This window comes from Zosterops lateralis (assembly GCF_965231275.1).
Source record: "Zosterops lateralis genome assembly, chromosome: 17".
NCBI lineage: Eukaryota > Metazoa > Chordata > Aves > Passeriformes > Zosteropidae > Zosterops > Zosterops lateralis.
In genome coordinates this window covers 12,268,714-12,288,492 of record NC_139777.1, presented here as the reverse complement: position 1 = coordinate 12,288,492, position 19,779 = coordinate 12,268,714, and the positions used below count along the sequence as shown (strand labels likewise).

The following is a 19,779-nucleotide window of genomic DNA, read 5'->3' as shown; positions in this document are numbered from 1 at the left end:
TGGTAATGAGCGCCGGGGCAGGGGCTGCTTTCCGTCCCGGGAACGGGGCGGGGGCACTGTCGAGGAGCACCAGGGAGAAACTGCATCTGCCGGGCGCCACCAAAGCAAACTCATCGCCCAACAGCTTAAAACACGTTTAAACTCCTAAAGTATAAATCACTGAAAGTCATTTAGACTCACGAAAAGAGGGTTGTACTCCACGGCTGAGCCCAGAGGCGGAGGGACAGGCAGGGTGGTACCGCACACAGAGAGAGCAGGATGCGCTTCTTCCTTGTGATCACAAAATTACATTCTGCTACACAGATGCTCCTCAGGCTCGCCTGGTCTTTGAAATAATAGATTAAATAAATAAATAAATAAATAACCCCCCCTTCAAAAAAAAAAAACAACTTTCTGCAAACTTTCTTTTGAGCTGTTTAGCAAGAGCTCTTCGGTGAATGCATTTGAAAAGCAATCCAAATCTTTAGAAAGAGCCCATTGTTTGTAAGACTGCTGGGCATCCAGTGCACCAGGCTGCTAACCGCGCAGCAGTCTGGCCTTCCTCATGTTATTTGTTCCTCAGAAAAATAAGTCTCATTTAAAGAAAAACAAAACAAAACACACAAACTCCTTATTGCCAGGCAAACTGTACAAATGATGAGGTGATTATTGAGACTGAAATCTGCACCAGGCATGATGAGTTCCTGCCAGGGTGCACAGAGTCAGCAGCACAGACAGGTTGACAGATCCCTGCCCTAATTCCCAAGCTAGAAGAGATGTCTTTAACAGCCCTCAGTGGATTTTTTCTTCCATTATTTATTTAATCACATTTTAAGCCTAAAAGACGTTAGTATCAGTTAAAAGAAAATACATCTTTTATAATGACAAGCACCTACAATGTATTTTACCAAAGCATTTGATACACGTGTATTTGTATCAAATGAATTCGAATTTTAACCTTAAACGTTTCCTTGAGGTCTGCTACGAAGCTCTCTCAGCGTTTTCAATTTGTCGCAGGTGTGGGTCAGGGCGTTGGGAACACCTTTCGCTCCCCTTTGGCGCATGGGAGTTGTAGTCTTTGTGCTTTAGGGCCTTTTTTTCCCCCGTGAACTACATTTCCCAGAGGGCTCCTCTTCCGGCAGGCCGATCTGTCCTTCCGCGGCGGGCGCCTTCCGGCAGCACCATGACAGGTGAGTTCAGCGTTATTCTCCTTATCCTCCTTATTTCCCCAATTTCATCAGACGGGTTGGCTTCTGCTGGCACCCGCTCCCGGCGTTATCACAGCGTGAGGGACACCTGGGAGTCCGTATGGAGCGGGAGGCCCTTGGGAGTTCTGGCCTGTGGCCGTTTGTAGGGTCCTGGTTTTCTTCTACCTTAACCTTGCCTGATCCTTCCCTGTGGAGCATCTTGGGTGTGTGCTAAAAATAAACTCTCAGGTGTCCGTAGGTACGTTTAACGAGTTTCACTTGTTATGTAAAGTAGTTATATTATTTTTTTGAATCTGAGCACTTTCATTTTAAAAGCTGTCTGTGTTTGACAAGAAGTATAACATCCTTTAACCTTTTCTCTTCGTCCTTACCTGGTTCAAAGCAGCTTTCAAATGTATCTGTAATTTTTGCTTTCTCTCTCTTGCGGGTCAACCCTATTACATTTCTATTTCATTTTGCCTCTGAGTATTTCCTTCTGAGAGATCTTTTGATGATAAGGGGGCAGGAATGAAGAGTTTTCATCAGTTAAAGCAATTTAATTACCATCAAACTGGCTTAACAGCCTTTGGGGAGCATCATGACACAAATTACTCTCAAAGCAAATTAGTTTATGGGGAGACTTTGTCCCTTCTAATTAATTCATATGGGAAATTAAACCTCTTCAGAGGGAATACCCAACACGACTCCTGCTAAACAGCAAAACAAAGCAAAAATCATTGCAAACAGAATCACTGCTGAGATACAAAAAGCAATTCAGACTATGGAGTCTGTCCAATCTTCCCTGCATTTTTCAGCTGATGATGACAAAAAGCCTTGAGAACTGAAGACTAACTGAGCCAAATCTAGTTTTTGCCACTAGCATAATTTTAATATCACAGTGCTTGGAGCTGAACACCTGAACTTCAAGTGTATCTAAGCCCTCAGTTGCCTGCCAGTACTAGGTCTTACAGTAAATGGAGCAATATTTAAATACATCTGAAATTTAGGTGTTCAGGAGATCATCCTCTTTTATCAGTAAATAAAGTTCTTCCATCTTCCACATCTTGTACAAGCCTCCCTGCTTAGGGAGATTTAAGGAGGCAGAAATTCCAGACCTTCAGTTCTCAGGACTGTTGCTGTCAAAGCTTTTTGTACATTGTTTGCAAAACTATAGAGAGACCCAGAAAAAATAGCTTTAAAACAGTGAAATGGAGAAAGAACTGCAGACTGCTGGAAAGCCCAAACAAAATCAAAGTATAAATCCATCCACTAGTGTCTCAACAGGTCCTGCACACAATTCCAGGCTGCATAATCAGCAAAGCCCTCCATCCTGCCTGCCCCAGCAGGGCATGTTGTTCTTCCCTTAAATCAGGGTGTCCCTCCCATTCCTACCTGCTGGGCAGTTCCTTCTGCCCCACACATTTTGGATGATCCCTTCTCTGGCAGAAAGCCCCTGTGTCTGCTAGAGAAGCAAAGCAGTGCCCCTCCAGCTCCCCACTGACTCTGGAGAGGTGGCACCACAAAAGAGGAGGTGCCAGAGGCATTTAGACAGTTCCCTAATCATCTTCAGACCCATTTCAAGGCCTGTTCTGCACAGGACTTTTGAAAAACAAAAAAAAAAAACCAAAAAAAAACCAAAAAAAAAAAAAACCAAAAAAACCAAAAAAACAAAAAAAAAAAAAAAAAAAAAAAAAAAAAAAAAAAAAAAAAAAAAAAAAAAAAAAAAAAAAAACAAAACACCACACCACACAGGAGCAGCTCCAGTCAAGGCCTTTGTCAGGAAAAAAACCCAACATTTCAAGGTTATTTTTCTCTCCCTTCCTACAACATATGTAAAGGATTGGGTAAATATAAAAGATTTGGAGCAGGCAGAATGTTAAAAATACATAACAAGGGTCTCTTCTGTGGAGGAACCAGCCAGTGCCTCTGGGGTGAAGTGCTTCCCCTTCCTGCCCTTTCCTCTCTGCCTGCTGCACATCCCTGGGAAAGGCTTTGCATGCACAGGTCTCTCTGGGCTCTCTACAAGTGCTCTTAGGCAGCCATCCTTCACACCAGGGTAGAAGAGCAGGAACCCTGCAAGTCAGGGCTGTTGACTTTGTGCTAAGTGTTCCCCTCTTCCAAAAGAACATACTGTCCTTGGATGGTGGGCTTTAGTTAATGTTTCCAAAATAATTTGTTTCTTTACTAAAAAGAGAGCAAAGAATACTTTAAAGCATAATTTTCCAGAGACTCACAAGCAAATGGCATTAAGGATATGCTTTTTTTTACCTGCCATGTGTTCCGTTCTTTCCTTTTAGCTGAACATGTTCTCTGCCAGGAAGTGCTCTGGAGGGTTCAGAGCCATCAGACCGCATCATTTCAGATCCCATTCTGTATCCAGAGCCTCTCCAAACCTGACTTTCGTGCCAGCCTGTCTCCCCCCAGATCCCGTGGAAGTGGAGGAGCTGCAGCGCTTTGTTTCTAACTCCAAGAGGCTGTTTGTGATGACTGGGGCTGGGATCTCCACGGAGTCGGGGATCCCCGATTACCGCTCTGAGGGCGTGGGGCTCTACGCCAGGACAGACAGACGGCCAGTCCAGCACGCCGAGTTCATCCGCAGCGCCAGCGCCCGCCAGCGCTACTGGGCGAGGAACTTTGTGGGCTGGCCCCAGTTCTCCTCTCACCAGCCAAACAAGGCTCACCTGGTGCTGAGAGACTGGGAGAAGCTGGGCAAGCTGCACTGGCTGGTGACCCAGAACGTGGACGCCCTGCACACTAAAGCCGGGAGCCAGCGCATGACGGAGCTGCACGGCTGCACACACAGGTACAGCTGCTGGCACAGGGAGGGTGGCAGGGGGTCACTGCAGTGCCAACTGCTGAGAAAGGAGGTAAAATGTCCATGCTGCATTCCTGGAGGTGACAGGCACAAAGGTGACATTGGGCTGGGGTGGAGAAAAAGATCACAACCCAGTGTTGTTCACAGCTCGGTATTTAAGAAACATGACCAGCACCCCATTTTTTTTTGGAGCATTAATTGGATCACTTTTCCTTGAAACCTACATCCATTTCCCCTTTCCTTTGTACAGCAAATGTCTCCTTAGTAAAGAGAACAAGGGGATCATGAGAATGCAAGGATTATTCACCCTAAGCAGAGTGGATAGTGCCAGAATTGCATGGGATGTGTGGACTGGAGAAGGGCCATCATATCCTGGCTGGGATCACCCAAAATTTCTAGATGAAAAAGCACAGCCTGAACTGGGAGAGAGGATGTAGGGCAGGGTTGAAAGCACTTCCTCTAGAGCATTCCTACAAAGCAACAGAGTAGAAAGACATCTCCTTGACCTGCATATTTGGTAAATAAATGTGGAAAATCATGACAAGCCTCCTAAGGAACAAGTTAGAGCCTCTAGATCTTCAGCTGACATGAAACTCTCCATTAAGACTTTGCTCTGAATTTCAGGGTTTTCTGCTTGGGCTGTGGAGACCAAATCTTGCGTTCTGAGCTGCAGGAGCACTTTGAAGCTCTGAACCCCACGTGGAAAGCTGAAGCATTTGGTGTGGCTCCAGATGGGGACGTCTTCCTGACGGACGAGCAGGTACGCAATTTCCAAGTCCCAGCCTGCCGAAAATGTGGGGGGATCCTGAAGCCTGACGTGACCTTCTTTGGAGACACAGTGAGCCAGGAAAAAGTCAGCTTTGTTCACCAACGCCTGGCAGAATCAGACTCCATGCTGATAGCAGGCTCCTCTATGCAGGTAAGTGGGTCTGCCTCCCAGACTGCATTTCTGCTTCTCTGCTGCTCTGCCTGCAATGATCCTTGGTCCCACAGCTTAGCACTACAAATGGCTTGTGGCTCAGATCAGCCTTTGCAGAGCTGCTTTATGTTTTATTTTTACTGTGGTTGGAATCTGGCTTTGTGGGTGACCTGTCTGGGCTTCCCTGTCACTCTCTTGTCAGTCTACTTCATGCTGCTGTGAATAGCTCCATTCAGACCTCTCTCTGCTGCCTCCTCCATCAGGTCCCAATTGTCCATAAAGGCAAAATACCTGAGACAATTAATTCCTCACATTTTTTTTAACCTGAAATTTTTAGCCTTTGGTAGTTTTTTTAGCCTCATGGCACACTGTGAAATACCAGGTTTTAGGACCTCTCATTCCTTATTAAATTCTCAATAAGAGAGTTGATATATCTCTGTTTGGGATTGTCCTTTGTATCACAATGTGTTTTCTCTACTAGCCTCTTATCTAGGTAAGGTAACTAAACAACAGGGGGTTCCAAACTCATAGAAGCTTTTGTAATGGTGTTTGCATAAGATAAATTCATCCAGAAACAAGTTCTAGTACATTAAAAAAGCCTTACTCTAACACCTCCCAGAAGGAGATAAAACCAAGGCTGCCTGATTGTGAGTCTCTTGACTTCAGGATACTGGATACAAATTCCTTGAGCTTGCACTTCTTGAGCTTATAATCCTCTGTACAGGAATGACTGAAATGCCTTAGGTTTGTTTTTGTACTACCTAAGCTGGGCCATGCAAGAACCATCAAAGTGCAGCATTTAAGTACATGCGATAACTAATAAAAACTGCTGCAGAAATTTACTAAAAGACAAGGACATTTCCCTTCAATCTACTCTGAAGTTTCAGTTTCTGTGAAATTGAAAATCTTTCACTGACAGAGGTTAAAACTTGTTCTATTCTGTGTACCCCTGAACAAAGACATTTCCTACCTGAGCTCAGTGCAGCTGCCCAACACAGCATGTGTGTACAGCCCTTTTCCCATTGCCAACAGCAGCTGTTTTATTCCTTTCTGTAACTCTTCTTTTGCCTGAGCTGCCAATAATTTTGTCTTCTGGTACTCCTGCAGGTGTACTCTGGTTACAGGTTTGCTCTGGCTGCCCGGGAGAAGAAGCTGCCAATTGCAGTCCTTAACATTGGGCCCACCAGGCTGGATCACTTTGCATCCTTGAAGCTGAATTCCCGCTGTGGAGAGCTGCTGCCTTTGATTGTTTGTACATGACCCAGCTGAGCTTCAGTAGCTATCAGGAGTAAAGTTATTTTTACAAGGTGAGTACCCTCCCTGGTCAGTCACTTACAGGGTAAGAATATTTGTTCCTGGCAAATGCTGAGACTGAGATGTGCTGACAAAATGTCCCCTCACTGCACCAAAAGGTGGCTGTGAATTTTAATCTGTAATTGGTCTGCTCTGATGGGCCATGATACTGTTTGCTGTCATAAACAAAAAACATACTAAGTGCTAGCACTCCCAGAAAATTGGGTAGGAGTATGCAGAACACTCAATAGTGTAGCATTCCAATCCATTTGTCACTATCAGGAAACTACATTCCAAAGAACCTGATCACAACCGTTGCCTTTGCAACTTTCAAAAGCTGTTCCTGATTGAGTTGATCCAGCTAATCCTAATCAAACACTGCTGTTTAAAATAATCAATTCAGTCGATAAAGCAGCTTCCTTCTTCCTCTCCTGCAGGACTCATCTCAGAAAAGGGAAAACTCCAATCCAAAAGGCAGCTGTGAGATCCAGCACACGCTGAGTGCACCAGGAGAGGGCAGCAACCCTCACACGTGTCAGCCTCACCAGTTCTCTCCACTGAAACCATCTCCACCATCAGGAAATAGAACGATGATGAAAAAAAAGTACTTTCCTGCCTTACCTTGCCGTTGTAAACAGTGCCTTTTCATTGACTGGGACTGGATAATTGGACTACCATGTCTGAGGACAAAGTAGCTTTCTTATAACTGTCCCCAGAGGAGAAGGTGGGGCAGGGATTTTGAGCAGGTAATTTGAGGCTGTAGCACAGGAGGGCGCTGCGGGAAACCAGGACACTGCCGGGGGATCCAGTGTCACTGGGGGGATACTGTAGAGTGTGCAAAAAGGAAAAGGAGACAAGGGGAACTGCAGTTGCCACTTAAAAGAAAAAAGGCTCAAAATAGAAGCTGAACAACAGCATTGCTCTTGTAGCAGATTATTTAGAAGCACAGGCTATAAGGCTGATGTCTTCCAGCAAGGAGGGGAAACCAGCATTTCTCTCAACTGTCAGTTGACAAGCTAAACTGCTTCCTGTCCAACCCCTTTAAAAATTAAATACTGTTGAGATTCCAGAGGAGTTACTTTAAGCTAATCTGACCAGCACTACTTTCAGTGAGGCCACTACATTTTCCAGAATGCTTTTTTTAAAATATATTATTTAATTAATTAATAGCTAAGGAATCAATTAAAATTATTTAGAAGATTGAGACTATTTGCATTGTAATTTTCTCTCCCTCCTATGATTTATTCAAGTACATTCTTGGTAGCCAGTTTAGATTCATTTTTTCCATTGGAGAAATGCAGGTTGTAATTACTAGCAGCTGATGAATTAAGAGAGAAATACATTTATATGTGTACAATAGGTCTCCCCCTCAGGAGGTAATCTCTGTTGAAAGGTACAATTTCCACAGGCCTAACAGGAGATCCACTACTGGGTAGTGATTTTTTGTTGATCCTTAGGATGGTATTGTAAGCTCTATCAAACTGTTCCTAGAGTAAAATACAGAACCTGGCACAAACTACAACACTCAATTTTTGACCTGACCTTCTTCAGGAAACTGTCACTCCCTCCTTCTAGCTCTGAGGGGTTTAATTGTTGAGGTTTTCCAAGTGCCCCCACCTACTCCAAGTAACATGTTGTGGACTAATATTTTGACAAGAACTGAAACAAGCAGTTGGAAACAAGGATGCCAAAGTCATCTGCTAAAAGGTGAAGTAGCAAAGCAAGGACAACTGACCACAGGATGCAAAGTTCATTTTTGCTTTGTTGTAAATCCAAATCCATGCCAGGAAGGAGCAAATAAAGCACAGAATCTAAGGGATACATAAGGTATCCAATTTCTGCAGAAGGTAGAGGGCATTAAGATACTTAACACATTTCAAGATTTGGCTGAATTGGGTTAGAGGGGAGGCAGCTTCACTTTGAAGCCAAGCAAGAACAGTTCAGGACTCCCACCTGCATTCTGCTCTCATTGAGTGGTGACTCTACTTGCCAAGGACTCAGGAGTTTGCTGCTTGGCAGTGAGCAAAGCTCACAGATCTCTCTCCATCTTTAGCTGTTCTGTCCACAGTACAGCTGCCTCACTGACCAAAGCTATTGCAGAAATCATGCCTGAAGCACAGCAGTCTCTCCACATAGACCATGTTTTCATACAGGGCTTTCCCTGTGAGAAGAGACACTGATGCCTCCTTAGCAGAGGAGCTGGGGCTGAGTTTCTCACTATCCACATCATCTTCTCCCCCTTCTTGAAACTTGTATGACACTGGTGTGTCAAAACCAGAGGCTGCAGGTAGAGCCAGCATTTTGAGAAGGTGTGGGAGCATTTCCAGGCCATCTAAAACAAGTCTTGGAATGAGTTCTGTAACAGGTAACTAAAACTCCCACATCTGCCCCTGCCTCCTCTCCAATTCTGCAGCTCAGTCTGTGGGAGAGGTGTCAGGGTGTCTCTTCAGCATCACTCTCAGATAAGTCATTGCCCCAACTCTCCACTTTTAAGCCACCAGAACAATGACTCACAAGAAATGAACATTACAATAAATTTCCTGTGCATGGTTTATTACTATATGTTAAGGAGCATATCTACAACAACTTTATGAGGCTGAGATGAAGAAGTTCCTTCTTTTTTCTGCTGAATTGATCCAGCACTACTAAAATTGGCTTATTTTAGAGAAGGATCAGAGCATTTCACTTCTTTACATGTTCCCTAATACACCACTAAGAAGTTTGCTCACATGAGAAATGCCTCAGAGTGCCTAAAATTCCTACAGCAAAAGCCATGACATGAAATTAGCTGAATCAACAGCTTTTGCTCTTTTCTTTTTCTTACAGCTGTTCCTCCTGAAGCTTGGATAGAGGAGCTGAGAGTACCTTATAATGGATTTTTCTTCTGCTCCTCTAAAAGTGGGGTTGGAGTTACTCAAAGCAAATAAAAGTTACTTCCTATTTGGCAAATCTTGTCTTTGCTTCTAGGCAAATTCTCAGAGCAAACTGTAATTGAGTCCAGCAGCCTGAGGAAGGTATTTCACATCCTGAGCTCCAGTGAGGGCAGCACAGAGTGCAGATGGCCCAGAGGGTTTGGTGCCTGTGGTGTAAGGGCAGCCTCACACAGCTTACAGTCAGATTGCTCCTACTGACACACCTGCCTGTTCATTACTTCTGGAAAATGACCCAAAAACATGGTCATGGAGAACCTGGGAGGTTCAGTGGAGTGAAGGTGACTAAATCTACCATCTAAAGTATGCTTCTTCCCCTGTGACTGCTTTGGATGTCACCCTTTCCCAGCCTTTGCAGCAGGCAGGGAAACAGCAGAGTCAAGCCAGATGGGCTTTAAAACCACTGTTCCAGAGTGTTCCTGCAATTCTGTGTGCAGCTCCCTGTCATCTCCCTTCCCACTAAGGAAAGATACCCCAGTATCTGCACTTCTTCCCTTCTGCACCACTAACTAGACAATGGCAAAGAAATAGAGAAGCTGAGTCCGAAGAGGACAAGAAAGAGCTCAAGTGCCTCGAATTGGTCTCCAGGCCCAAACAGAAACTGACACAGGATCATTACCATCAGCAGAATTGTTTGCTCTCTGCATATGTCACCTCAGCTGGAGCACCCTTTTTCATCTGTGCAATGCCCACGTAGTTAGGAGTAATTCAGCTCTCCCTGCAGAGAGTGAAAAATCTTGGCATAGAAAACAACAATAGGGAAAAGATAAGAGACTGAGGCTTCACTCCTGCAGTGAGCTCAGGGAAGTGCTCTCCCTCCAGCATCCTGTGCACCAGCCGTGGTGCTGTGCAGGGTCTCAGAGCTCCCCTTGCTGAGCACAGGGATACCCTGCATTCCAGGCAATCCCTTTGTGCTTTGGAATAGAAGCACAGGCCAGCATGGCAGAAGATCTTCACACACTCCTGGTATTCCCCCACACTGGCAGCTCCAGCAGTCACCAGCTCTACTCTTACTTTTCCCACAAGGTTCCTCAAAGCCCTAATGAGCAGCTTTGCACGAGCCCTTCATCCTCCTCCCCTGTGGTGTTCATTAGGGGCTGACGCTGCGTTCTGTGGGAAGGCTCCCCGTGGCTGGGGGGTGTTTGGGTTTCATGGTGGGTCTTTCACACCATCAAAGAAGCATGGAATGAGAAGTGTGATCAAGGGACCAAACATCAGTGCAGGTTTATAAAATCTGTATGGAGTAAGGCAGATATGGAATCAATCTGAGCCTTCATCTGTCTATGGGGTTTATCTGCAGAATGCTAGTGTGCTCTAAATGCTGAATGCCAGGAGTAGATACACTACTCACCTCAAATCTAGAGTTCCTGTTACAGGCAAAATCCATACTAACAGTTTCTGAAATGCTTCCAGTGCACCTCAGCAATCTTCTCTACTTGTGATAATACAGCTTGAAAATGCAGTATTCCTTCCAGATAGTGATGATATTTTACTTTTTTCTCTACAATGAGGTTTTATCACAAGGGGAGTTTAGTAACATTTACTTAGGAGCTTTACTGTTCTACAAGAAGTAATTTCAGAGAATCTAAGCTAGTGAGTGAGTACAAGAGACCTCATTTTGCTCTTCCAGCCCTAAGAATGATTCATTTTGGCCATATGACAGGGTCGCATCCAGGATCCTCAGGACTTCTGTGGGGGACTCCAGGCACTCAGTGTTTCCAGAAAATTCACATACACAAACACCAGAGGAAAAATAAGCAACAAATCCTGGTACAAAACTAGAACTCAATCTGCCATAAAATGGATTGTCTGGCTGTGACACAATCCCTTCCCCTTTTCAAGGAAAAGAAGAACTGAATGTAATTCACTCTCTCATTATCATTCTAATGCCCTCAAAGATACATTTACTTTCAGTAGGAAGGCATTGCAAGGACCTTCCAATAACATACCAAGGCAGCTTCTTCCTTCTCCATTCGTTTCACATTTCCCAGAGCACTCTCAGATCCTTGGGTTCTGCTCCATGCTTGGGCACAGTTCATTCTGATGATGAACCGGGGCCCTCCCCAGGCCCTCCCAGCAAGCAAGGGATGTGTGTAGGCCCTGCCCCAGGAGCTCATCCACACCTCCAAAAACCCCTGCCAGCAAAACTGATACCAAAGGGGGCAGCTTTGGCACAGGACCTTGGCAGGGCTGGGCAAGTGGGGCAGATACTGTCCCTCAGAGGGGAACATTACCTCATCCCCTGCAGCTCCTGACTGGGGACAGCGCCGGCCAGGGGAAGGGCTCCCCAGGGTAAGCACACGAGAGACCCTCAGGAGAAAGGAGCACCAGACGGCTCAAGCCCCTCAGGCAGCGATGCCCCGGGGAAGAGGGACAGCTGTGTTGTGGCTAACGCGTGGGCAGCCCGCGGCGAGGGAGGCTGAGGGAAGGCGTGAAGGGCGCCCTCAGGAGTCCCGTGAGAATGAGGGCGGCCCTGAGGGTGAGGGAGGCGGAAGGGATACCCTGAGGAGACTCGGGAGGATGAAGGAGGGCAGGAAGGGCGCCCTGAAGAGCTCCGGGTGGGTAGGCGGGAGGGGAGCGCTGAGGAACTTCGGGAGGGTAAGACAGAGAGGGCCGCCTTGAGGAGTCTCGGGCAGGTGAGGGCGGGGAGGGGCAGCCCCGCCCCTTCAGGCCCCGCCCCTTCAGTCCCCGCCCCCGGCAGCCCCAGCCCGCGGGCACCGGTGGGGCGGGGCAAAGAACATGTGCGCCCCGCCCCCGCCGCTTCCAAGAGCCAATCAGCGAGCGCGGGGCGCCACCCGGGGCCGTGGGCAGAGGGGGCGGAGCCTCTCTCCCTCCCCTCACGTCCCGCCCGCCCCGTCCCCTCAGAGCGGCGTACCACAGCGGCCGGCAGTGCCCGTTTAAGTTATTTATTCGTTTATTTGGTCCTGCGGCCGGCCTGAGGCATATTAGAGCGATTATTTGCAGTATTTCTTGGTGTCTAGGTTCTTGTATTCGGAGTTGTAGGGTGCCTTGGCGAAGCAGTTGGCAGCGGTGCGGTCGCAGTTGCAGATGAACATGGCGCACTCCTTGTTCTTGCCTGGAGGAGAGAGAGGAGCGGTCAGAGCCCGCGGCTCCTTCGCCAGGCGGTGCAGTGGCTCGGGCTTGCGTTTCTGCTGTCACGGTGTACCCGCTTCCCTGCTGCCATCGATTTGGGGGTGCACAGGCTTCTCCCCGCTAACCCACTGCCCCCAAAGCTGTGTGTTCCAGCCAAGCCATCGCTCTCCTTGCCCCTTCCTCTCTTTCCTGCTGCCCCATTTTCCAGCCTCTCTGCTCTTTACCTCCGTTCCAGAGCCCTGTAAAGGCTCCACTATTTATTGGAACGGCAGAAACTGTATAACAATGCCAAGTTAACATTCTCATCTCTTAGATACTGCCATTAGAAGGCCTCCCAGAAAAGTACTCAATCCCCTGAAGACTAGACAGGCTTCTTGATATCCTGCTGTACCATGTATCTTCATAAACTTTGAAGTGTGGGCTATATAGAGAACACTCATAACAGTGCCTGTGTGAGGTGCTCTCTTTCTAACAACCAAGTGCCCTGGCAAGAATTTGCACTGTGACTACTGCTGCAGAGATGTGAGAACAACACAGCCCTGCTCCTTGCTGAGAGGCTGGAGAGCATCTGGAGTGAAGTGGGAATGGACGTACTGCTACACGTGATCTCCCCAGCAGAGCAGCTGTAGCGGTATATGTCAGTGTAGGGGTTGTCCAGGATGAATCTGCAGGCATCCAGTTCCATTGCCTGGGAGTAGCAGTTATCATGTACTTGGCAGCACCTGGGAAACAAGGAGAGAAAGGTTAGAAAATACCGGAATCGCAGGCTCAACTGACCTGTAAGACACACAAAAATGCTAGATTTGATTTGACAAGGCTCTTGATAATTAAAAAGAAAAGATACCCAGCGATAGGAGGGCAGACACAAAGGACCTTAAAGGGGATACAGTTGTGCCAGCTCATGGTCCAAGAGGTATCTGGTACTTAGGTACTTATGGGAGCATCTTCACATTTGTTTATTGGGCACAGGGAAAGCAAAAGCCAGTGTTTGCCCTACACTCCCCCTCAGTGCCTGGTACCCAGCAAGCTCTCAGTCAACACAATCCAAGACTTGGCTGCCAGATTTGTGTGTCTCTAAATTGCCCATGCCATTTCCTAGCATTTTGCAGCCCAGCCCAGCCCAGTAGGTGTTGATGAGCACCAGGCAAAGTGTGCAGAGCTGTGTCCAGGCTGCTGGCCCAACACTGCTGCAAAAAACAAAAAAGCTGGAATGAGCACACTGTGCTGCCATAGAAGAGAAGAGCTACTGTAACTCTATTTTATCTTAGCAATAAGACATCAACGTGTGATAGCACACATCCTTTTTTTCCCTGGATCCATCTATGAAAGAAAGCTTTGTTCACAGCAGCCAGAGAGTTTTGTAAACATTCATAAGCAAGGCCAGCTGAGATGGAGCTGAAGCAGGAAAGTACAAGCGAGGGAAGAGGCTGGTAAAAGCAGAGTCTTGTAAACCTGTCGAGCTCGTCCACTGGGGTGCCGCTGCCCCCCAGGCCGCAGTAGCAGCCGTAGTCGCCGAAGTCCAGCAGCGGGTGGCTGTTGGGCAGGGTGCACTTGATCATTTTGCGGAACAGCCACACGGCCCTGGGCGAGACCTCGGCGCTGGCTGCGCCCACTGGGGAGAGACACAGCATGGTTAGAGTCAGCTCAGGGGGACCAGTGCGAGGACAAGGGCACCTACACACCTGACAGCAGGAAAAGCAAGGCCAGGAACTTCATTCTTGCAGCACTTGACAGATAGAGAGACTGGTTGCAAGGGAAATGAGTCTTTATACTACAGGCTCACCTTGACACGGGTATGAGATAAAAGAGCCAATATTTATGTTACTAAATGCAAACTTCTTCCATCAGAAGACTGGGCAACAGGTTGTGGCGTGACCAGTTGAAGGCCAATTGAGTTAAATCCATAAAAAAGGAAAGGCAAATATTTGCTCTTTAGATTTTTACTATCAAATTATTGTAGTGCTACTATTAGAAGTCAGCCTGAAAGATGTGGGTATTTTTAAAGGCTCTTTAAAAAAAAAGATAATAGCACAGTGGTAGTTAAGTTGGAAGTTTCTGGCACGCTAATAACCATCTGCCACTAATACTTGCATTCTCTTTTTATGGTATCCCACTTATCATTAATCCTGTATTTCTCCATGGGTGGTTCTGGCATAATTCGGATAATAAGGTACAGGTTGTCCAGTCACATCAAATGACCATTTGGGATGAGCTCAACTAAAAAAAAAAAAACAACAACAAAAACAACAACAACAACAACAACAACAAAGCAAAAAAAAAGCTGTTCTTTAAAACCATAGAGAAGAAGGAGGTACTACTAGGCAAGAAACAGGAGCCTGGAAAACCTTTGTATGTGGCTTAAAGAAGGAGTAGTATCTGGTTTTATGTGGCCTTAAGCAATCTACACTGGAAATGAACCAGGCTTAGAAGTTTCAACATACACAGCAGACTTCAGTAATTTAGAGGAGTTTGTCTCCAACACCAATGCAGAACACAGCTAAGAACCTTTGGTTCTCTATGCCAAGGAATGAGGAGAGTTGGGACACTTGAAAGAATTTGAAAAAATGGGTAAAAAAAATCTTCCTGGAATCAGTCAGGGATAAGTAAAAACACTGCCCTCATATTTAGATCCCAGAGGCTCTGGCATTTTCAGGGCTACAGGTTTGGCATTTTTACACACTCAAGATACGGTTTCTAGACATGGTTCAAGTCTGCGTTGATTTCCAAAGCACCAAACAAACCCTCACCTTTTAAGAGCAGAGGAGGATGCAAAGGCCACCCTTCTGCAGCAGCCCAGGACACCAGAGTGCTCATGCAGGAAACTTCAGGCTCACCACCCACTAGTAGGTTCCAAAAGGGGTGATGAGGACACCTTCCTCCTCACAGGGTCTGAAACTACATCAGGGTACCCAGAGTAGCCACTGGATGTTGACATAGCCACAGGACATCTAGGTAAAGGTAGACATGGTGCTGAACAACCAGATCCATTGAGACTTTTCAGATCCATTTTTGATCTCTTCAAGCACTCCCATTCTGGGGCTCCCCACTCATGGGTTACCTACAGCCAAATAGACACTGAATTGCAGATTTAAGATTCTCAAAGTCCTAACAGAGTATTGAACCAACATAAAAGGCTGATGTAAACGACAGTTACTTAGTTCAGAAGACCACAGTTAGTTCTGAAAAAATAACTTTGTCTTTTACCCACAGATCTATCTGTTGACTTCCCCTTCAATATCAACTTAAGAGTTCTGTGTCTTCTCTGCTTTTACCATTAAAAAAAAATTTGTTTTCTTATCTATGAAACTCACAAGTCTGGTTCCTTTCTCCTCTGTTCTCAGTAGCTGATGTATAATTGATGTTTCCTAGAAAATTTCCAGTCAACTGGCCTTTCAAAAATCTTAAATCAACAATTCCCTACAGTTTTAGTTCAACAAAAAGATCACCAAGTGTGGGAAAGCAAGCACATGGGTATTACAAGACTGACTCATGAGAAAAATCCCAGCAGGGTAAAGACTTTTCCAGCAATGCTATTTTTGGTTTCCTCCAACCTGTGCTGTGTACAAAGCCACTGGTTCTTGGTACATTTGGTGAGCACATTTCAACCTAAAACTGGTTCTAATTTCCAGGCTTAAGCCTTAAATTATTTTAAAGACATTTTTATAAGCCCCATTGCAAGAGTTCCCTACTGTTCCATGCTTTTAAAATTCTCCTTTCTCTCTTTTGTCTGTTATGGACTTTACTTTCAATCTCCACATTTTACTTCCCTACATCTACCTTCCTTGGTCCACCACAATTCAGGGTATGAGCCAAACCTGTAAGCACCACATTACCTCCTTTTCTGAACCTACATAAACTTACATGAAACCTCTGTAATGCAGAGAAGAGAAACAATCTCTACTTAAACCAGACCTCCCTCACATTATAAAGTGAGCCACCACTGAAGTGTGGGAGCAGAACAGTGAGTCAGAGATCTGCCTTAGGCTTTTATCCTTAAGGCAGGATGCAACTCCTGCCAGGCCCTGAAATCTCTCCCACTGGAAAACCTCACACCCCCAAATAATGACAGAGAAAGACAGTTTTCAAATAATTTATTAGGAATTTAAAACTGAAATCTGGAAAAAGGGTTACAGGTGTGGAGAGAACAAACACTGGAGTGTAATAACTTACTGGCTTAAAAACACAGCTTTATTTCTTTTAAAAAAAATGCCCACCCTGAAACCAGAGCCCCAGCCTCCAGGCAGTGGCCAGAGAGTGACTCACAGCCCAGCAGCAGCACAGCTGGCCCGGGATGTCTGGAGGGGGCACGGAAGCAGCTCAGCGCATACACCAAGAGGGAGGAAAGCGCTGTCCGCAGACCCAAATTTGAAGTATATAGAATAAAAATAAACCCAATAAAATGCAGCTCTTCTTTAATTAGGAAATATTTAAAAAAACAGACATACAGACTCTTGTCTCAGTAACAAAAATTATTGCTTTGTGTTTTCAGTACTGATCTGTTAAGTACCTTCTTACCTAAACAGAACTCTCCAAACGCATCGCCCAGGTCAGGACAAGTTCCAGCAAATGGGGGAGAGATAGAAGAGAAAAAGGGCCCTGTGGGCACTGTGGCCCTCCCAGTCCTTTTCTAAATGCCCATCTCCTTTACAGGGGCTCAGTTTGGGGGAAGAGAGGGAATGATTTTTAAAACTTAAGATGAAGCTGTTATTTCCCTGGGAAAAGAGTTTGGCTGCATCTTAATAAAAGGCTTAATCACCCCCCTTAACAAGGTCTTTGGTTCACTGAAATCCAGACCCAAACCTGCCCCGTGTATTCCTGCTGGAGGCCTCCCCTGGCAGAGTGCTGGTTAGCAGGGGCCTGGACCATACCACAGGAAGCCCCAGCAGGTTCTGGAGAAGGGACCAGATCACCCCGCACAGGACAACGGACAAATTCCCACAGTCTTCAGAACACAGAGTAAAGCAAACGGGAAGCTGCAATTCTATAATTCATATAATCCCTGAGAAGCCCTTAACCCGCCCCTAAATCACCACCCTAATGCTTTTCTCCCCTGTTAATGAATCCCCATCCCAGAGCCCTGCCCTTCAGAGAACGACTACCCAAATCTCCCCCTGGCTGACATCCCTTCTGATACCCTTGCCCCTGGAGGAGGATCCCCTTTCCCAGGAAATCTTGACACAAGCGATAAAGTTTGGAGAGTGAATTCCTTTCAAAGTAACCAAGACAAGCAACGGCGGCAAAGCCCTTTCCCTAAGCCAGCCCAGAGCCGGCGCTGCGGAGCCCAGGGATGGAGTCTGTACATCAAGCAATTGGAAGCAGCTTTAACCCGCTCAGCAAAACAGCCGATGGCTGGTACGTTTCACCCCGCCCACCCCCCCGCCCCCCTTTCATCTCATCTCATCAGAGGTCTTAAAATCTTACAGTAAAAGGTGTACAAAAAAAGAACAAAGTCCTGTCAGGATTCTGCTGGAGAGTATTGCTCACGCTGCGGCACCAAGTCCAGGACCTGGAGCTGCTCCTTGGAGCCAGGCTGCAGGCAGCAGCCAGGTTCAGCTCACGATATTTACATATTATACAGGAGGAAAAAGAAAACCCCACGTAAAACTAAATCTAGGAAAAAAAAATCTTTCAGCTGTAAGGATAGTGTTTTTCACTTAGCAAAATATACATTTGTTTTGTTCCATAGCGATGTCCAACGTTTTCGGATCCTTGGAGTTTCACACTTTTCAAAGCCTCACATTTACAAAACAGAAACAATTAAAAACAGTTTCTTTAAAAAAAATAGAAATACAGCAGTTCCTCTCAGCCTTTGCTCTCTCTCTGTCTCTTTCTTCCCTTCAGAACTGCATTCTTGTTACATACCGTGCTTTAAAAACACTGACGACAACAACAACAGAGTTGAAAATATTCAAAACAGTTTCAAAGCCAAATAAAAATACTCCTCAATGAAAACTACCTAACACAATCACAAAGCCAATTCATAAAATATGTCTACTAGCTCGGGAAAGAGCAAACAACAAAAAAGAATGGGTAGCCCCCAAAAAAGATAAAAAAATAAAATAAAAAAATAAAACTAACAGCTAATAAAATAAATAAAAGAAGAATCAGTGGGCTGGGGGCAGGGAGGGGGAAGCGTAAACTGTCGGTGGTTAGTAGGAAAGCGAGATGATCTCCTCGGGTTCAGTCCAGTGTGGTCTGGTCAAAGGGAGAGATCGGGCAGGGCGGCAGGAGCCTGGCAGCCAGCCGGCAGTGTGCAGTTTGATTCAAGAGAAAGGTAACCTTGGCTCATCCCCCGAGGCTCACCAGATCCTCCAGCCACTCGCTGTCCTCGGTCAGGTCACTGGGGAATCTGTGGGACACAGCAGGGGAGGGAAGGGACACGATCTAGAACAACCACACCTTTCCTCCTGGGCTTTTCTTCCCCAGTGATCAGACTGAAACATTCAATACCCAAACTTTGCCCCAACACATTGCTGGCACAGGGACAGGGCACAGCAGAGATGTTTCTGTCTTCAATGGCAATGTGCAGGCCTGGGAAACAAGGTCCCACACACCACTGGCCTGGCCCCTAAGAGGGCTGTGACATAGCAGAATCCAGCCATTTCCCCAGCACTCAGCTCTGTCCAGCCCTGCCAGGCTGCCATGGGCACCATTCCTCCAGTTTTTTCTCTCCTTTTTGAAAAGCTGGTTGTTGACTTTTCTTATTTTAAAATTTAAGCCAGCTAACTTCAGTCACATTTGCAAAGCAAACAGACTATCCACCAATTCCCTCCAGCCCATCCAAGGACCAAAATCAGAACTGATCAAAAACCAGAACAGATTTTCCTTCTGCCCTTCTCCCAGGAAGGAGATGAAAAAACCTCACTTCCCAGGGACTGGTCTCAGCAGCAGTGAGAACAACCAGCTGCATGGTGGAGGATTCCCCAGTCACACAGAAGAGCCAAGCTTGTCTCTCAGGATCACCACTGGGTTGTGACTCTGGCCAACCCTGCAGATGTTTTCTCTTTTTGTGCTTCCTTTTCTTCCTCTTTGTGCCAGACACTAAGACCCTCTTGACTCCCAGCCTGGGGAGTGTTCGGTAGGAACCTGACCTGCCAAGCCTCTGGTGCAGGAGAGAGCCCCAGGCTGGCCACAGGACTCCTCCCACAGGCTGGGCCATGCCATGGAGCCTCACAGCAATATCTATAGCTTCAGCTGAGAGCCTGAGCACAGGGACCAGCTCAGAACCTCACTCCTCTCTCATTACCTGCTCCTGTTCAAAGCTCTCTTACCTCCTGCCTCCTTGGTCCCCAGCTTCAGTGATACCCATTGGTAAAAGCTGTTGCAATCAAGGGACCCTGTGAAGAAAGTTAAAACCCCACTCTTAAACAAAAGAACAGTGAAGAAGAATTACTAACACAACAAATTCAGTCATGGCCCAGATGACAGAGTAACTGTTTTCCGTTGGAGGTGCCACCTCTAAAGAGCTCATCACCCTATATGTCAGGGACACACTACAAGATGCTGTCTCAGAGCCAAGACGGGCTCTTAGAAACCCTGAGCTAGATCAGGGAAAGGACTGGA

The 19,779-nt window shown here is 46.3% G+C and overlaps 3 protein-coding genes across 7 annotated transcripts in view; 1 reads left to right on the top strand and 2 right to left on the bottom strand.

Moving 5' to 3' along the window:
- Positions 1-1,122: 1,122 nt before the first annotated feature.
- SIRT4 (sirtuin 4) lies at positions 1,123-9,127 on the top strand. 2 transcript variants are annotated; one of them, XR_014591306.1, is made up of 6 exons: positions 1,123-1,169; positions 3,464-3,969; positions 4,606-4,900; positions 6,008-6,207; positions 6,631-6,939; positions 9,020-9,127. XR_014591306.1 is itself a non-coding variant. In XM_083874091.1 (5 exons), exons 2-4 carry the CDS (start codon positions 3,470-3,472, stop codon positions 6,158-6,160), a joined length of 948 nt encoding a protein of 315 aa, XP_083730217.1. In that variant the 5' UTR covers positions 1,123-1,169; positions 3,464-3,469; the 3' UTR covers positions 6,161-6,207; positions 6,631-8,838. The 2 variants fall into 2 exon arrangements, 1 of the variants encoding a protein (XP_083730217.1); XM_083874091.1 differs by lacking the exon at positions 9,020-9,127 and having other exon boundaries at positions 6,631-8,838.
- A 2,950-nt stretch (positions 9,128-12,077) lies between these two features.
- On the bottom strand, positions 12,078-13,932 carry PLA2G1B (phospholipase A2 group IB; the record flags this gene model as incomplete). Its single annotated transcript, XM_083873968.1, has 4 exons — positions 12,078-12,199; positions 12,811-12,938; positions 13,669-13,828; positions 13,899-13,932. 4 exons carry the CDS (start codon positions 13,930-13,932, stop codon positions 12,078-12,080), a joined length of 444 nt encoding a protein of 147 aa, XP_083730094.1.
- Positions 13,933-16,292: 2,360 nt separating this feature from the next.
- MSI1 (musashi RNA binding protein 1) overlaps positions 16,293-19,779 on the bottom strand; it is a 30,379-nt gene continuing 26,892 nt past the window's right edge. For all 4 annotated transcript variants that reach the window (XM_083874003.1, XM_083874004.1, XM_083874005.1 and 1 more), the window contains 2 exons: positions 19,488-19,553; positions 16,293-18,565 (listed from right to left, as the gene is read on the bottom strand). In XM_083874003.1, coding sequence (XP_083730129.1) covers positions 19,512-19,553 — 42 coding nt within the window. In that variant the 3' untranslated portion in view covers positions 16,293-18,565; positions 19,488-19,511. The remainder of the gene's footprint in view (positions 18,566-19,487; positions 19,554-19,779) is intronic.